Source organism: Heteronotia binoei, chromosome 8 (assembly GCF_032191835.1).
Source record: "Heteronotia binoei isolate CCM8104 ecotype False Entrance Well chromosome 8, APGP_CSIRO_Hbin_v1, whole genome shotgun sequence".
NCBI lineage: Eukaryota > Metazoa > Chordata > Lepidosauria > Squamata > Gekkonidae > Heteronotia > Heteronotia binoei.
Genome location: NC_083230.1, coordinates 104,461,452 through 104,480,375, shown reverse-complemented (window position 1 = coordinate 104,480,375; position 18,924 = coordinate 104,461,452). Strand labels below are relative to the sequence as shown.

The following is an 18,924-nucleotide window of genomic DNA, read 5'->3' as shown; positions in this document are numbered from 1 at the left end:
GGGATTAATCTTTTTAGATCCGCTTAGACTGACACTGATTTCTCCCTGTCCCATTCCATTCTTCCCATGCAGGGCAGAGCATCCTCTTCCATTGTACTTACCTAGGTCCCACATGCTTCTCTAAATGAATCCTACAAATACATCTCTTCTACAGTCTTTACCAAAAGCAATGCTATGGGAATCCAACAATCTTCCCTGCTATTTCATTTTAATTACAAGACAGCTGAAAAAGCCTCATTTTGCTCCCCGCAATAGAAAAAAGGGACACTTTTGCTGACTAGCAGTGTAATATATTGCTGTTATTGAAACCCAGTTGTCTTTGCAAGTACTTTTTAAAAGGGCTGCCGCTGACCTAATGCTCTGTCTGTCTGTATAGCTCTCCCTTTCTACTTCTGTAAACAGACCACCAACTGAGATAAGGGTAATGGTGGGGAAAAGGATTCAAGGAGGAGAGAGAAAATACAAATTCTGCAGCATGTTCTGATGAAACTACTTGTGCAGTTTTATGCATGTTTTTGATATTGTAAATACATGTCTTAGTTTTGATTTTTTTTTAAAAAGAGTGAATACTGGGAGAAGGTGGAAAAATAGTTTTAAAAAATGTAATATTTTCTATTCTCACTTACCGGACGTCCATCATCTGGTCTGACTTGGTCTAAAAGGTTGTTCTGAAAATCGAACTGAACACAGACATGCCGGTTACTGGTCACCTGCAGTACATTTAACTCTGCTCCTTGAAGGATTCGAATACTTCCTGGTTGTAGTGGGGAGGCAGAAAGAAAATAGAATGGAGGTAATTTTCAGAGAAAGATAGAACCAAGTGGGCAGCTGTGTTGGTCTGAAGCAGTTGAACAAAGCAGGAGTCAAAATGCACCTTTAAGACCAACCAAGCTTTATTCAGAACGTAAGCTTTCGTGCGCTAAAAACACACTTCTTCAGACGAGGGGATCAGGTATAGTATAGTATAGTATAGTATAGTATAGTATAGTATAGTATAGTATAGTATAGTATAGTATAGTATAGTATAGTATAGTATAGTATAGTATAGTATAGTATACTATATCTGATCCCCTCGTCTGAAGAAGTGTGTTTTTAGCGCACGAAAGCTTACGTTCTGAATAAAGCTTGGTTGGTCTTAAAGGTGCATTTTGACTCCTGCTTTTTTCAAAGAAAGAATTTGTTTTTTCCTTCTCACCTGTATGGAGAGGAGAAAAGCATTCATACTGCAGCCTCAGCCCATGGCAAAGTTAAACAAAGGGGGGGCAGGCTCAGTTTCTCAAGTGTGACTGCTTTAAAATGCAGAACAGCCCCCTCCCCCCCAAAAAACCCCTTTGCTTTTACCCTATGAAAAGATGCATGCTTAGCTTGCAGCTAGGAATCAGTTTATTCTGGGTCTTGGTATTGGTATCATGCAACCATGCTGCCCACAAACCCATCTCATGAGCAGTTGCTGTTACGAATAATGTGCCAATGAATAGTACTATTCAGACAGCAGAGACTTAGCACAACTCTTCCTAACCCAAAATTGACCTGCTCAAATCTTAGCAATGTTGAAGATTGAAACAGATACCATGGATAGCACCACAGGAGATAGGATCTTTGTTCTTGTTTTACGTCTGCTAGCCATTAGTTAAGCAGCAAGGACTGCAAGGCTCTTAGCGAAAGGAATCATAAGAGATGTCTAGAAAGGAGTGGGAAGAACTGAAACACCTGACCCATCACAGAAAATGTCTGTCACCCATTTACCAGAACACCAGATATTACATTTTATCACAGCCATCCTCTAAGAAACATGGGGTGGTATACAAGGGTCTCCCTCTTTTTGTCATAAAAACCCTTTGAAGAAGGCGGTTGGACTAGATGACCAACTCTATGCGTCTAAGGCTGGGCTGAGAGAATGATTGCGTAAGGCGTTTCCCAATGGCAGGGTCGTGACCCCTGCCAGACTAAAGCTGTCCTATAGGAACAAAACATGAAAATATACTGTGCTTAGCAGCAGCTAAATTATGAAAACTTCCTTGCTTCTATAGTGAAGATACTTGGTCAATATATACAGCTTGCTGTGGATCAGAGAGGATGTTTTGCTTGCAGAAAGTTTAAGGGAAGTTAGATAAGGCGCTTCTTTAGCAATAATGTGGCAAGCCAAATGTGTCATTAGGAACTTAGCACTGAACTCTGTCTATCTTTGAATTCCATCCTGAACACCAGATATTACATTTTATCACAGCCATCCTCTAAGAAACATGGGGTGGTATACATGGGTCTCCCTATTTTTGTCATAAAAACCCTTTGAAGAAGGCAGTTGGACTAGATGACCAACTCTATGCGTCTAAGGCTGGGCTGAGAGAATGATTGCGTAAGGCGTTTCCCAATGGCAGGGTCGTGACCCGACACCGGGCAACACAGACCTCAATGCCGGGTCACGGGGCCTTCTGTTGAATTCCACCCTGGCTGGTGGAAGTCAGGGGACACAGCTGCACTTGCATGGGGGCCTCCTGACTTCCCCCTGGCCAGCAGAAATTTCATGTTTTCCCAGGCTGCCATTTCATGGTTTCGTTTCTTTCTCTTTCTGTCAGTCAGTCTTTTCCCATCTTCCTTCCTTTTTTCTTTTTCTTTCTTTCTTCCTTCATTCCCCCCCCCTCTCTCTGTCTGAGTCATTCTTTTCCCCTGCCTCCTTCCTTCCTAATCTGAGTAGACCAGCAAGGGGTGGGGAGGAGAAGCTTGAAATGTCCTGCCATTTCATGTTTTCCCAGGCTGAGAACATTTTATATTTTTATTAGTTTTCTGCTGTGTGATTCTTGTGATTTTTCTTGATGTTTTATTTTTAAAACTGCATTGCAAAATCCCACTATTCTCCTACATTTCCCAAACAAAATTTTGCAAGAGTTTTAAGCATGTTTGTGCATCATTTCCTGTCTCCCAGCTCCACCCCCAAGGTCTCCTGGCTCCACCACCAAATTTTAGTGGGCCATGAAGGAGAAGTGTAAAAATAACCGGGCCACAAGGGGAAAAGTTTGGGAAACCCTGGGCAAAGCACAATTCTTGTCTCCCCTCAAGGGTTAATGTATATAATAACAGGCCAGGTTCTTCCTAATTAACTATTTTGGCCTGCCGGGCACCTTGTCAGTTCCAAGGCCAGAGCCCTTGGCATCTCACCAGAATGCATTCTTAGTGGTGGGAGGTGGGAAGACAAGAAGTGGTGATGTAAGACTCTGGAAAATTCTCCTGGAGACATGCCACCATCACCTGACTTGAGGGGTCAGAAATATAATTGCAATATCCCTCCAGGGGCTGAGATTTTTTGAACTGTAGGTCTGGCTCTATACTTGGCAATTTGCTGCAACTGTAGACTATGATGTTTAGAGGCCTTCACTTGAATGCAAGGTTTGTGCTACGTAACAAGATTCTTTAACAGTGTTAGGTAGTTAAAGCTAGCTTTATTGTTTTGTGTCCTGTGCGGTTTTTGGTAGTTTGTTGGTTATATTCATATTGACTTGTCTATTCTTCCAATAAACTTTATTTTAAAAAAAATTCAGTCTGATTACTTGTGTGCTCTTGCCCTGGGAACTCACGGGGTCAGTCTGCTGACATCCTTGACAGATCGACTCAACGTCACACACATAGCAGACTTGAACCTGGCGCTCTCTGGTCTTCTATCACACACTGGATCTCTCCAAGCAACAAAGAAGCTTGGACATTCTGAACAAGGCTTTGATGCCCAAGAGTACCTCTTGGTTTTGATAACTATGCAGGCATCTAGTTTCACTATCGATAAATTGCAGATTAACTATTCTTGACTTGCAGTTAGATATACTTGTTTTTGACCCAAAGTGTGACACAGCTGCATAATCTTATTTTTGTTGTTTTGAAGAACGGTCATCAGTGTTTTGATGCACCACTTCAGTAGGGTCAACAGCTTCTTTAAATGCCTGGCTTTCAAGCTATTTATTAAACTGCTCTTACTTACCATCAGTTGCCACCTTCCACTGTATATTCAGCACAGGAAGCAGTTCTCCCCCCTCACCAGGGAGAACCTCTGCACGGACATCAAGAGATCTTGGAGCTGAGGGAGTCCATTGTGAACCCACAAGCCAGGTCTTATCCAAGCAGCTACCTACCAATTAAACCAAACTTTAACGTTAATTATACCCCATTTCTAAGAGGGCAACTGAAACACTTGATCAGAACTGAGAGCTGACAGCCTCACCCCAATGTAGTACACCACAGGAAGCTATCTAAAAAACTCCAAGTAAAAAATATAGTATGGAAAAGACTGGGTTGAAACACCTTACCAATACACTATTTTCAACATGAAGGAAATGTTTATTTGTGTGAAACACAGCATTCAAAAATAGCATTTTGCTCTTTCTGAAAAGGTTCATTGCATCTACAGAAATGCAGGTCCAGGAAAAAAGCCAGAAAACTTTGGAACAAAAACTGGTTCAACAGGAAAAATTAAAAGTTTGGGGGTGCCCAAGAAAAAAACCCCATGGGTATTAAATACTTTCTTTTTTTGAATGAGTGGTTTTAAAGGGAAGCTATATTTACTCAAAATTTGTAAAAATCTACAACGGGGTTCCCAAGCTTTTGGAGCCTGTGGGTACCTCTGGAATTCTGACATGGTGTGGTGGGTACAGCCACAAAATGGTTGCCACAGTAGGTGGAGCCAGCCACAAAACAGCTACAGCAGTTTACCTTCTGTCATATGTTGTGCCTTTGTGCTTGGGTGGCAGCTGCTTCCAAAGCAATGTTTTAAAATGCCGTCAATCAAATCTCCAATGGCCAATCAGAAGCCTTAGTGGGCAAAAGCCCCACTAGACTACACTGACTTTCTAAAAACACTTGGTGGGCACCATGGCACCCATGGGCACCACAGAAGAGGTAGTCAAACTTGCTTAACGTGAGAGCCGCACAGAATAAACATCAGGTATTTGAGAGCCGCAAGACATGAATATTACATACACGTCTTCATTAAAACTCGTAATATTTTCTTCGTATATAAAGTTAAAATACATATGTATGCACTTTACAATATGACCATGATAGGAGACTTAAAAAAAACAACTGGGAATAACAGTCCCCATAAAACCAGCATATGGAATGGTTAAGGAATTATTTCTTAACACCACATGTACCATATAAATCCCTGAGAAGAAAACACACATGTACCATATAAGTCACTAACCACTGTTTGCATTATTATGCGTTTCTTTTTCTTGACACCAAGGTTAGTAAATACAGCTCCTACCAGAGCTATGAAACTAAGGAGGGAACCCTCCCTCAGCTCTTGCATTTTCTTTCCTCACTCTTGGTCTCCAGACGACCTCTGCGGTGGTGAAGAGCTTGCAAGCCTACCTATTTCCCCCTTATTCCCTACTCCACACATGACAGATATAGTCACTTACCTATGGGGTCAGTACTCAGAGTATGACTGAGGTCCCAATACTAAACATGCTTACTTAGGTAGGTTCCTCCTTGACCTCCAGGAGCCACACAATATGCATGAAAGAGCTGCATGTGGCTCCCAAGCCACAGTTTAGCCATCTCTGCCTTATAGGAACAAGCGATTAGGTTGCGTCAGACACGCTCCAAACAGAGAATGGACCTTACTGGATTTTAGCCCACCATATTCCTAACATTCAGAACAACAGATGATACTTTAAAACACCCCTTATCTTCCGACTTATTCTCATGCCATCATCTGCCTTCCATGCCTACCTCAGATATGCAAGCTCTATGTCAAAGTAGTTAGGTTGATAGACTAAAGGCATAGCATAAGACTCCTGCTCTAAAATGAATGAGATAAAGGCAAATTAAAAAAGACACTTACTGTTTCTCACAATGCAGTGCAGACCCTGCAGGAAAGAGAACAACCATGTCACTGAGCAGAACCAATGCTTACTCACACTTGAAGCAGCTACACTGAGACAGCATAATGCAGTTAACAAGCTACATTATGTTCATCACAAGAACAAACTTCTGAAGTCCTTTAGCTTGCTCATACCCTGGAGCCTGGGTCCAATAACAAAAGGTCCAGGGTCTGGTGAGAAAGTGATGCTTGCAATGTCCTAATTGGATGAAACAAGATGTAGTTTGTCCTCTTGTTTACAAAGCAGGATTAAACTGTCTTGCAATCCAGGCAAGAGAACAAACCAAATGCTGTTTCTTGGAAGCTGGGACACCTTCAATATCTGAGACACATGCAAAGGGGAAAAGGAGGAGACACGCTAACTCGAGGAATTCATGAGACAAAGCACTGATGTGTGTACTGGCTTAGCAACCCTTTTTTCCTCCACAGCTGCCCTTGTTATGCACCTGGATTTACTCACATGCCAATAAACAAGTCATTGCAAAATTGCTTGTTTTGAAGAAGGGTCCAGTGATTTCATGCTTATAGTAGAAGAAGGCTCTGGAGGCAAAGCAACTACAAAAAGGGTGACTTGGAATGCCCTTCTTATGCACCTGGATTTACCTGTGTGCCTGTGAAGAAGTCTGATATCATGCCAACTTGGGAAAGAATTAGAATCGGCACTGGCACTGGGCCAAAGCTTCAGAACTCAGTTGCTCAACTGAGGATTCTGGTTTGCATTCTGATGGATGAGATTTTAGGATCTGGGCTTCGCACTGGTTTGAGCCCAAGATCCTGTCTGTGATATGATAGTTCCTCCATTCAATCCAAAGGAGACACTTTCAGCCCAAGTAACAAGCTCAAGTGGATACCTTAGACCAGGGGTGTCAAAATCTACAGCATGCAGGCTGGAACCAGTCCTCCCAGGCTTTTAATCTGGTTCTATGAGTGGGGTTCTCTTTTCTTCCCCTTCCTGCCCATCCTCTCTGTTCTGAGCTTGAGCTGCCTCCAAGTATAGGGAGCAGAGGGCTGGGTGCCTCCAAGAGCAGAAAGCAGAGAGAGGGGCCGTCAAACTTCCCAGCCTCAGCTCCAGTCTTTGTAGTTCTCCTCATAGGTAGGATGGGAGGGGGGTTCTTTCTGCTGTGATCTTTGTGCTTCCTTTTTTATTTTAAAAATTGCTTTGCAAAATCCCACTCTTCCCCCATCTTTCCAATTTAGGCAGGCACCTTTTGAGGGCAGGGGAGGCGATGGTTGGGACCAGCAATGGTTAAAATATAGAGCTCTGCAAACTCAAGGAACTCCAGTTTTGCAGGAAATCTTAGTTTAACACCCCGCCATCCCATGAGGACCTGCAATGGAATAAAAGCAGAACAAGGGCTGAAGACAAAATATTATCTGAAACCACCCTGGGGGAAAAAAAACCCAAAGCCCAAGTCCCTGAGGAGCCACAGCCACTCTGAGTAGACTGGGTGGGGGGGAGTTTGCAATACTCAGCCCATTTCATGTCTCCCCCCTCGGTCTTAGGCTTAGGCCATTTATATTTTTGAGAGTGGGTGGGGGTTGGGACCAACCACAGTTAATACAGTGTTCAGATAAGAGTCCGCACACTTAACCACTACACCAAACTGGCTCTCCTTTAAAAAGCAGTAGACCCTGGTAATTAGCATCATGAATACAGTGGGAAGGCAATAAGTAAAATAAGTGGAGTCAGGCAGGGGCATGAGCTGCCAGGCATGATGGCACAAAATCTAAGCTACACCTGAGTAGCAGGACAACTCCCCAGTAAACTAATGGGTGAAACTCTCCGAACATGCAGCTGTATGTTTTCTAGCAGTTGTCCTAGTGCCTTACAAAAAAACTGCTCCCCAGGATACTTTCCCCTCCACTGGGACCTGATCCCTTACATAGTAAGGTGAGCTCTTGGGCTCATAATAAGGAGAACCAGTTTGGTGTAGTGGTTAAGTGCACGGACTCTTATCTGGGAGAACCAGGTTTGATTCCCCATTCCTCCACTTGCAGCTGCTGGAATGTCCTTCAGTCAGCCAAAGCTCTCGTAGGAGTTGTCCTTGAAAGGGCAGCTTTTGTGAGAGCCCTCTCAGTCCCACCCACCTCACAGGGTGTCTGTTGCGGGGGGGCGGGGAGGTAAAGAGATTGTGAGCCACTCTGAGATTCAGAGTATAGGGTGGGATATAAATCCAATATCATCATCATCATCTTCTGAGTGAGCTTTTACTCCCAAGCATGCTGTGTAGGTATCTGGGTAACAGGATTGAAGCGCTCATGATTCCATCTTGTGTTGTCTGTTAAAAATGTGTCTACTGAAAGGGGGGGGGGTAATAGAGCCCCTACCTGCAGAGTTCCCAGAAGTGTGGTAAGCACAGGACTCCTGCTAGCACTCTTCAACTGCATAGGATGCTGTACTTCTTTTGTTCCTTTCCTTGCCCTGTTTGGTGCCATGTATTGGTAGATTTCCACAGCATGCTAACATGGGTGCTTTGTCAACAGACTTCTCTTTGATGAAGGAGCATCAATAGTGTCAGCACAAGTGTTCCCTCTAAGCTGTGTGCCGCTCTGCAGCAACCGGGAGCCACACAGGGTCTTGTACTACCCATTGCCCATTTTAAGATTACAGTAGTTATATTCTGCTCAGGATATGAACTGCTATTTTGCTCAGTGGCGGGGGGGGGGGGAGGAATTAGAGGGAATGCTGCTGTGGTTATGTTCTCAGCTCACAAGAGGTGGGTCTTAAAAATCCATTTAAAGACAGGATCCAATTTACTTATCTCATGGTAAACATAGCACTTGAATACTCAATGAGAATACTATAGTGTAAAGCAATCAATGAACAACTTTACTACTATATTTCCAAGACGTTCCTCTGAGGAGTTCTGTGAACCTTAAATAGGGTTCCCACACACTATTCATATCCAGGCAATTTATGAGTCTGGACCTCTTTAGCATCAGAAGCTGCACTGCACCATTTTTCTTCAGGAACTTTATGACACAACAGAACAGAAAACCTGAAGACTCTAAGGCGACAAATGATGCAGAGATCACCATGAATGTTTACTTCAAAATAAATGAATCAGAAAGTATCTAATCTCTTTCTACTATCCAAGTTCCTAGTAACTTATTTTTAGTTCATCAAGATGGTAATTTAACCTTTAATCACACAACGGAAACAGCCAGATGACAGAAGCAATAACCAAGAGCATACGTTCTCATGCAACTAATTAATTGTAATTGAGCTTGTGCAGGAGAACTTCCATAGAGATCGTGCCCTGTATAACTAGCAGCTATGTCAAAGCTTAAATTGCTATTGTTAAGATGCCAGAGTAATCTGTGTAATTGTATCATTTATTGAAGAAAAAAGGTCAACTGTAATGTGCATATTTTCATATCAACGTTCTGAACAAGTGCCAAAACACAATGATGAGAGGTTGTTGTAATGAAACATTTGATTGCTCATTCATTTATATGATGATTCACATATCTAGAATGTACCTTAAAACCAAAGTGGGGGAGGGCGAGATATAAATACATTTTTTATCTTCCAGATCAATCTATTGTTGACCTAAAAGTGGCAGTCCTCAAACAGAGAAGCTTCAAGGGGAGATAACAAAGTAAGATTGCTGAATTTGCATTAATGTACAAGTTCAAAATAATGCATTCCACCCCCACCCCCGCCCCGGGCTGATAATAAGAAGTTTATTTCACTACAGATGCTGATTTTCTACCCCCAAGTATTCCCCCTCTGCTCCAGTCAAGCTGATTACAATATGCACTGTCTCTCTCCGAGTTCCTACTCTGTAATACCCTTCCCACTTTATGACTAAGATACCTGAAGGATTCATCAATTTCCATTCTAACATATCTGATGAAGGGAGCTTTGATTCTCAAGAAAGCTTATACTCAAAAAACCTTGTTCTCTTAGGTGTTACTGGACTGGAATCTAGCTGTTCTACTGTAGACCAACACAGCTACCTTCTGAAATTATCTTTGGATCTAGTTCTAAACATGGTGTTGGAGTACAGATCAAAACATTAACACAGTGGGATAATGTATAGATAGGGGAGATTTTTTTACAAACCTTGGGTAATCCCAAGCAACGGTACACAGACTGCAGTTTCCATTCCAAGAAACCCTGATAAACAATGATGCAGAAGATGGCAGCAGTCAGGGAGTAGGAGAAGAAAAAGAACGTTGGAGGTGAGTTGAGGAAGGAAAAAGGTGGCAAGGCCAAACTGTGGTGCTGGAAGGGAGAAAGAGTGGGAGATACTGGGGAAGAAAAGAAAGTAAAAGTAATTTTAGGAAGATGGAATTTCTGTTCTTATTTATCCCCACAGGTGCCCTGGCATATATACTTTATTCCAAACTTTTTCGGTAATAAACAATTTTTATTAGTAACATATGGTAGCAAAACTATATCCACATCTTATAAAGACTTAAAAAAGAGAAATTCTTCTACCCCATATCTTACTTTTCCCCCACCCCTCCCCCGTTAGTTGACCCCCGCCAGTGTTATTTACTTAAAAAAATCAAATATTAAAGGTACCTTTAACTATTAAAAAACCAAAAATTATACTTTTGTTTTAAAAAGAAAGAAAAACTTAATCATTATCAAAAATTGTCCAATGTCCTTTTATTTTCCACTCTTTTTCTATGTATCTGAGCCGCCCTGAGCCACTTGTGGGAAGGGCGGGGTATAAATCTTAAATAAATAAATAAATAAATAAAATATCTTCTGAACTTCTTCCACTCCAACTTAAAAAGCTCCAAATCATAGTCTCTTAATTTTCTTGTTAATTTGTCCATTTCACTCCATGACATAACTTTTATAATCCAGCCCCATTTCTCTGGTATTTTTTCTTGCTTCCACAGCTGAGCATACAATGTCCTAGCAGCTGAGAGCAAGTACCATATTAAAGTTCTATCTTCTTTTGGAAATTTTTCCATTTGTAATCCCAGCAGAAAAGTCTCTGCAACTTTGTTAAATTCATATCCCAAAATCTTAGAAATATCTTGCTGAATCATTTGCCAAAACATTTTAGCTCTTTCACAAGTCCACCACATATGGTAGAAAGAACCTTCATGCTTTTTACATTTCCAACATGTGTCTGGCATCTTGTTGTTCATCTTTGCTAATTTTTTTGGAGTCATGTACCATCTATACATCATCTTAAAACAGTTTTCTTTAATACTTTGACATGTTGCGAGTTTCATATATTCCACAAATATTCCCAAGATTCCATCTTTATTTCTTTATTTACATTAATTGCCCATTTTATCATTTGAGATTTCACTACATCTTCTGTAGACCATTGTAAAAGTAATTTGTATACTTTTGAAATTAATTTCTCATTATCTCCGAGCAGAACTCTTTCCATTTCACCTTATTTCAAACTTGATCCCAGGATTTAGATCTACATAGGAGGACTGGAGATGTTTCTACAGATCTCAGGGGAACTCCTAGCCTTGCAGAAAAAATCAGGACGGGGAGGAGGGACTGCATGGCTAACAATTCACTTTCCAAACACTTAAAGTACCACCTGTGCATGTTTGACAGCACTGAGGGATAGAAGCTCCAGGTGGCATTTTGGGTTGTCAGACCAGTGTCTTATAAGGTATAGGGGAAAGGGGAAGAATAAAGAAAGAACAGAAGAAAGAATTACAACAAAAGGTAAATGGGTGAAGAGCAGAGAAAGAATGGAGGAAAAGAAATAACATGAAGCTGTGGAGGGGCATGAGAGAGCTAGAAAGAAAGAAATCCAAGTGGGTAGATGAGGGAGAAAAATGAGGAAGGTAGGTTAACAGAATGGCAAGGAGCATACAAGAAGGAAGAGAAGTCAGGGCTAGTGGGGGAAGGAGGGTTTTTTCCCCTCTGCCGTGACTTTACCTTTAGGGGTTAGATAGATGTTCAGGCTGTCACAGAAAACACTCTTTAACCACCAAGACTGGTTGCACAGATGGAAACAGCTTCATCTTTACCATCACTCTCAGGGGTTAGAAAGTGGTAGGTGTGAGCCTGTTTTGAAGGCCACACTCTTCAGAAGCCCCGTGGATGGCTGGAAGAAATATGTTGCTCTTGGTTTACCTGAGGACAGCTGCAAAGGTGAGATGATTCTCTCCTCTGCAACCATCCTTGGGCAGCAAAAAATATCCAATCTGCTATTCACAGCTGCTGCTGCTTCTACCCAAAACTATGAGAGGAAAGTGTCCATACTGGATAAATATCAAGTGTTTTATTCCTTTAGTATCCATTATGGTCAGCAGTAAAAAAATTACAATTCCACATTGACAGACACTTGCTGTGCCCTGCCCCAACATCCTTAAATTGTCAGCACGGTTTGCCTTCGACCATTTATATTATCGACTGCGGTTTTAGCAAAAATTACAAAAAGGAAACTACTGTCACAGAGGCTGTTTTGCAACAGTTATCCTTGTGCAACACTGCATAAGCTGCTGTTCTTGGTTGGTTGGGACAGGTGCCAACAGCAAGCTGTTCTTTTGTCTGTGAAGCCAATTCTAACGAAAACACAGTGAAGCAGGAGATTTAAACTCAAGCTTGTATGTTTACTGGCAATGTTAGTTCATAGTAACTGCTTTTCTCCTCTTTCTCCTTCGCCTTCGGTTAACCTCAATGAAATAATTTAACTGAACTTATGCTCGCGGAGCGAACTACTTAAGGCTAAAGGATTTAGAAGGGTAGAAGATTTGTTAATACTAGATAAGTTAAAACCATTACATGAATTTCAAGAAGTCGTAGGAATACAATACTGGCTTAAGGCTACAGGATTGTATACTAAAGTTAAGAAGGAAGTGGAGAAGAGTAACTTAAATGAAGAAGAACCTATGGAAAAGTTTTATAAATTAATGGGTAAAACAAAAAAAGGATTAGTAGGCATCCTATATAGGAGCATGAACTTAGGTAACGAAGGAGCAATAAGCTACCTTCAACGGTCATGGAGTTTAGAAGGCCAAATAACGAAACGAACAGGGGAGAAGATAATGGAAGGTTTAAAAAAAGTTAAGATACACAAGGTTAGAGAAATGGAATTGAAATTTTTCACTAAATGGTATAGAACTCCGGCTACTTTAGCCAATATGTTTCCTGGGTTGAGCCCTAAGTGTTGGCACTGTAAGAAAGAAAAGGGATGGTATTCCCACATGTGGTGGGAGTGTCCTGAGGCCAAGAAACTATGGGATATGGTAGTGGGAATGATAAAGAAATTCTTTCAGGTAGAGCCGAGAATTAACTTTGAACTAATGCAGATGAGTTTATTAGGGAATGAAAAAATAGGGAAGAACAACCAACATTTACTAAAAGCAATGATATCAGCGGGTAAAGCGGTAATAGCGGCAGGATGGAAGGATAAAAGTAAATGGAAGGAAAGTACTTGGCATAACTATCTCTTTGATTTTGTCCAGTCAGATATAGCCGCTATAATGTTGCAAGAAGAATCATGGGAAGAAAGAAGATCAAAAATTAAAGAAAAGTGGCTGACGTATCTGAAATGGGCGAAGGAAGAAAGGAGAGTGGACATTCAGTGGAAGCTTTGAGTCCTTTGTCCCTGGCTGGAAGAAGAAAAGGATGAATAGACTAAGGGGGGTGGGTTGGGGGTAAATGTAAAATGGATATCAGAAACCATGTAGAGAAACGGATAATGTATTAATAATAAAAATATACATATTAAAAAAAACTGAACTTATGCTCGCTATCAAAATGCTTCAGAATCAATAGGCATATTGAGCAAATTAATGCATAACAAAGCTAGCTGTGTACGTTATTTGAATGGTTTACCTTGAGGGCAACATTTTGTTTTTGTAGATAACAGCCCTGAAAATGATATAGGCTACTACAAGTAAATTGTTCAGTAAGAACTGCATGGGCCAAGTATCAATATAATCAACAACAAAGTCTCTAGTCTCCAAACATAAAATCAAATATGTGCCATCTTTTATTGAGCAATCCACTGAGGCGACTGTTCAATGTTAGAATCATAGAATCGGAAGGGACCTCCAAGGTCATATAGTCCACCCTCCTGCACAATGCAGGAAATCCACAAGTACCTCCCCCCTACACACATACCCAGTGTGACTCCTGCTCCAAGTTCAAAAGATGGCAAAAAAACAAAAACAAAACCCTCTCCAGGATCCCTGGCAAAATTGGCCTGAAGAAAAATGGCTGCCTGACCCCAAAGTGGCAATCAGCATTTCCCTAGGCGTGTAAGAAAGGGCCACAAGAAGTAAGTACAACCCTTTCTGCATTCCTTCTCATGATCTGCCTAATTCACAGAATCAGCATTACTGGCAGATGGCCATCTAGTCTCTGTTTAAGGGCCTCCAAGGAAGGAGAGCCCACCATCTCCTGAAGAAGCCTGTTCCACTGAGGAACCGCTCTGTCAGGAAGTTCTTCCTAATGTTGATCCGGAAACTCTTGTGATTTAATTTCAACCCATTGGTTCGGGTCTGACCTTCTGGGGCCACAGAAACAACTCTGCACAATCCTCTATATGACAGCTCTTCAAGTACTCTTTGTCATCTCCTCTCCAGGTTTAGGGCAGATTACATCATTAAAATTCTAACAATAGGCTGATTTTAAAATCTGCAATACAATAAGATAACAAAACAATAATAAGATGGCATTTTAACAAAATCAAATTATGTCTCTGGTCATTTTACAATAAAGGAAGGTACGATACAATATAATGGGTCTATATAATGTCTAAGGTCATAAGAACATAAGAGAAGCCATGTTGGATCAGGCCATTGGCCCATCCAGTCCAACACTCTGTGTCACACAGTGGCAAAAATTTTTTATACATACACACACACTGTGGCTAATAGCCACTGATGGACCTCTGCTCCATATTTTTATCTAAACCCCTGTTGAAGGTGGCTATGCTTGTGGCCGCCACCACCTCCTGTGGCAGTGAATTCCACATGTTAATCACCCTTTGTGTGAAGAAGTACTTCCTTTTATCCGTTTTAACCTGGCTGCTCAGCAATTTCATCAAATGCCCACGAGTTCTTGTATTGTGAGAAAGGGAGAAAAGTACTTCTTTCTCTACTTTCTCCATCCCATGCATTATCTTGTAAACCTCTATCATGTCACCCCGCAGTCGACAATTCTCCAAGCTAAAGAGTCCCAAGCGTTTCAACCTTTCTTCATAGGGAAAGTGTTCCAGCCCTTTAATCGTTCTAGTTGCCCTTTTCTGGACTTTCTCCAATGCTATAATATCCTTTTTGAGGTGTGGCGACCAGAACTGCACACAGTACTCCAAATGAGACCGCACCATCGATTTATACAGGGGCATTACGATACTGGCTGATTTGTTTTCAATTCCCTTCCTAATAATTCCCAGCATGGCGTTGGCCTTTTTTATTGCAATTGCATACTATCTTGACATTTTCAGTGAGTTATCTACCACGACCCCAAGATCTCTCTCTTGGTCAGTCTCTGCCAGTTCACACCCCATCAACTTGTATTTGTAGCTGGGATTCTTGGCCCCAATGTGCATTACTTTGCACTTGGCCACATTGAACCGCATCTGCCACGTTGACGCCCACTCACCCAGCCTCAACAGATCCCTTTGGAGTTCCTCACAATCCTCTCTGGTTCTCACCACCTTGAACAATTTAGTGTCATCCGCAAACTTGGCCACTTCACTGCTCACTCCCAACTCTAAATCATTTATGAACAAGTTAAAGAGTACGGGACCCAGTACCGAGCCCTGCAGCACCCCACTGCTTACCGTCCTCCACTGCGAAGACTGCCCATTTATACTCACTCTCTGCTTCCTATTACTCAGCCAGTTTTTGATCCACAAGAGGACCTGTCCTTTTACTCCATGACTCTCAAGCTTTCTAAGGAGTATTTGATGAGGAACTTTATCAAAAGCTTTCTGGAAGTCAAGGTAAACAACATCTATCGGGTCTCCTTTGTCCACCCCCTCAAAGAAATGCAACAGGTTAGTGAGGCAAGATCTTCCCTTGCAGAACCCATGCTGAGTCTTCCTCAATAACCCGTGTTCATCAATGTGCCTACTCATTCTGTCCTTGATAATGGTTTCTACCAACTTTCCCGGTATTGAAGTCAGACTGACAGGCCTGTAATTTCCCGGATCTCCTCTGGAACCCTTTTTAAAGATGGGGGTGACATTTGCTACCTTCCAGTCCTCAGGAACGGAGGCAGATTTCAATGAAAGATTACAGATTTTTGTTAGAAGATCCACAAGTTCAATTTTGAGTTCTTTCAGAACTCTCGGATGTATGCCATCCGGACCCGGTGACATTAGTTTTTAATTTGTCTATCAGTTGTAGGAACTCCTCTTTTGTCATCTCAATCTGACTCAGGTCTTTCAACACCCCTTCCAAAATTAGTGGTTCTGGGGCGGGCAAAAAGTTCTCGTCTTCCACAGTGAAGACGGAGGCAAAAAATTCATTCAGCTTCTCAGCCATCTCCCTATCCTCTTTCAGTAATCCTTTTATCCCATGGTCATCCAAGGGCCCCACTGCCTCCCTGGCTGGTTTCCTACTTCTAATATATTTGAAGAAATTTTTATTGTTGGTCTTTATGTTTTTTGCAATATGCTCCTCATAGTCCCTTTTTGCCTGCCTGATCATAGTCTTGCATTTGATTTGCCACAGCCTGTGTTCCCTCTTACTAATCTCACTTGGACTGGTTTTCCACCGCTTAAAGGAGTCCCTCTTACCTTTTACAGCTTCCATTACTTTGTTTGTTAACCATGCAGGCCTTTTCTTATGCCTGTTTGTGCCTTTCCTAACTTGTGGTATGTATTTTATCTGAGCTTCTAGGATTATAGTTTTAAATAGTCTCCAAGCTTCCCCAAGGGTTTTGACCGTATTTACCTTTCCTTTCAGTTTCCTCCTCACATGCCTCCTCATCTCAGTGTATTTACCCCTTTTAAAGTTAAACGCGGTTGTGGCGGTCTTTTTGGGCAACTCCCTGTTTATACAAACGGTGAAATCAACAACATTATGGTCACTGCTCCCAAGCGGCGCAATCACTTTTACATCTCTCACCAAGTCTTGGGCATTACTTAGGACTAAATCCAGGATCGCCCCACCCCTGGTAGGTTCTGAGACCATCTGCTCCATAGCACAGTCATTGAGAGCATCTAGAAACTCAGTCTCTTTCTCTCTACCAGAACACATATTGACCCAATCAATCTGCGGGTAGTTAAAATCACCTATTACGACACAGTTTTTACGTTTAGCCGCTATCTTTAAGCCTTCCATCATATTATAATCGTCCTCTCTCTTTTGATTTGGTGGGCGATAACAAACTCCCATAGTTAAATTTCCTTTTGGGCCCTCTTATTTCAACCCAAAGCATTTCTAAAAGTGAATCTAATTCTCTGACCTCAGTCTTACTGGACCGTATATCCTCTCTGACATACAGAGCCACCCCACCATACAGAGCCACCCTGCCAGTATTACTTCAAATTAGACTGGTGGGCCATTTAAGCAGGACCTTTCAAATTTTCCTCATAGGACTCAGTCCTCACTATCTTCATTGCCTTCCTTTGGACACCTTCCAGCTTGTCTATATCCTTCTTGAATAGTGGTACCCAAAACTGAACACAATATTCTAGGTGAGGTCTAACCAAAGCAGAATATAGCAACACCTTCACTTTGCTTGATCTGGACATTCTTGAAGTTAAAAATTCAGGACTCTAACATACCCCCCCCCCAAAAAAAAAGAACATGTCACCTGGATGACTCCAGAAACACTGATACTGAGGACCAGCACTCAAAAACCACTTCAGTTTCCATGTAGCACTGTAGGGCCAACCAAACCACCACAAAGCAGTATGCAAGATTTAAAGTTTTTCAGAACTCTACATCATGCAAGCTATTAAAAAAAAAAAAGAGGGAGGAAACACGTTTCTCATCATCTTTTGTCTATATTGTTTGTAGAACGCAGATATTATTACAATAAAGTGATGGAGCTGGTCACTCAGGTTGTATTAACATTTGACTTTAACTAAATTTGGTAAACTTACTAGGGAAGGGGGAAGAAACCCCATGAGCATAGTTTGCTCCATTGACTCTTTAGCTAGTGCATGAACTACAATCAATCTTCAGTTTTGTTCATTATGACTAATACTTTCCCCTTGTGCTTGCAGTCTTCTAAAGGACCTGCGTGTTTCCTTCGGAACTAGTGAGATATTTGATCAAGAAATGGTCTCCATATTTTATATTAGAGGCTGCCATGATTTCATTTTTTTTGCCTCAGAAGCCCCAAGGTACAATCTTGATACCAAGTTCACCCATAATCTATTATTTGAATCTACTTAATATTCAACCGAATATAGACAAGGGGCCTTAAGATCAGGGCCTGAAGCATCTCCCACCACCCCTTTTTTTAAGCATTCAGCCTGATGAGGTCTTGAATACTTGAAGGCCTATACATTGTTCTTCCATGTTTAGATCCAAATATTTCCTCATACAAATCCCTTTAGTTGGAGTTACAAAGTAATGCTGATTATCTTAACCAAATTTACTGAATTTGCAAACTTGTCAAAGTGTATCCAGTTTGAATTGACAGTGATATGCAACACAAAACAAGGGAAGAAGGTGAAACCAGCAAACAGAATAATAAACCAGTGCAGTGTTGCAAACTGACAGTAGTTGTACACCACCACACAGGATATTGCATTGCTGAAATTGCTCCAGCCTGTGTAACTGCAAGTAGCGCAATTTTTCTGTGAAAGTCAGATGTTGAGAAAAAAGATGCAGAAGTGGCTGGCTGGCAGAAGGATGCCATTTTATCAAAGTTGTCAAAACAATGGATTGCAGTATGGAGAATCCAAATCACGAATACACTGCTTTCAGGCACAACAACACAACAATAAGAGTAATTTAGTGATAGCCAGTCATACACAAAACTCAAATTCCAAATACACATTCCTAATTATGGATACACAGATTCCAGAAATGAATTCCAAATATATTAATACATGGACAACGGTGGGTTGATCCAAAGTGCACAGTTTCAAATCTTCATCAGGTCCAAGATGAATGGATAAATATATAATCTTGGTATCACT

The 18,924-nt window shown here is 41.5% G+C and overlaps 1 protein-coding gene across 1 annotated transcript in view; it reads right to left on the bottom strand.

Annotated features, from left to right (window-relative positions):
* IL17RA (interleukin 17 receptor A) overlaps positions 1–18,924 on the bottom strand; it is a 41,439-nt gene that overhangs the window by 14,914 nt on the left and 7,601 nt on the right. Inside the window, exons 2-4 of the mRNA XM_060245781.1 lie at positions 5,831–5,855; positions 3,968–4,114; positions 627–754 (exon numbers count right to left, since the gene is read on the bottom strand). Coding sequence (XP_060101764.1) covers positions 627–754; positions 3,968–4,114; positions 5,831–5,855 — 300 coding nt within the window. The remainder of the gene's footprint in view (positions 1–626; positions 755–3,967; positions 4,115–5,830; positions 5,856–18,924) is intronic.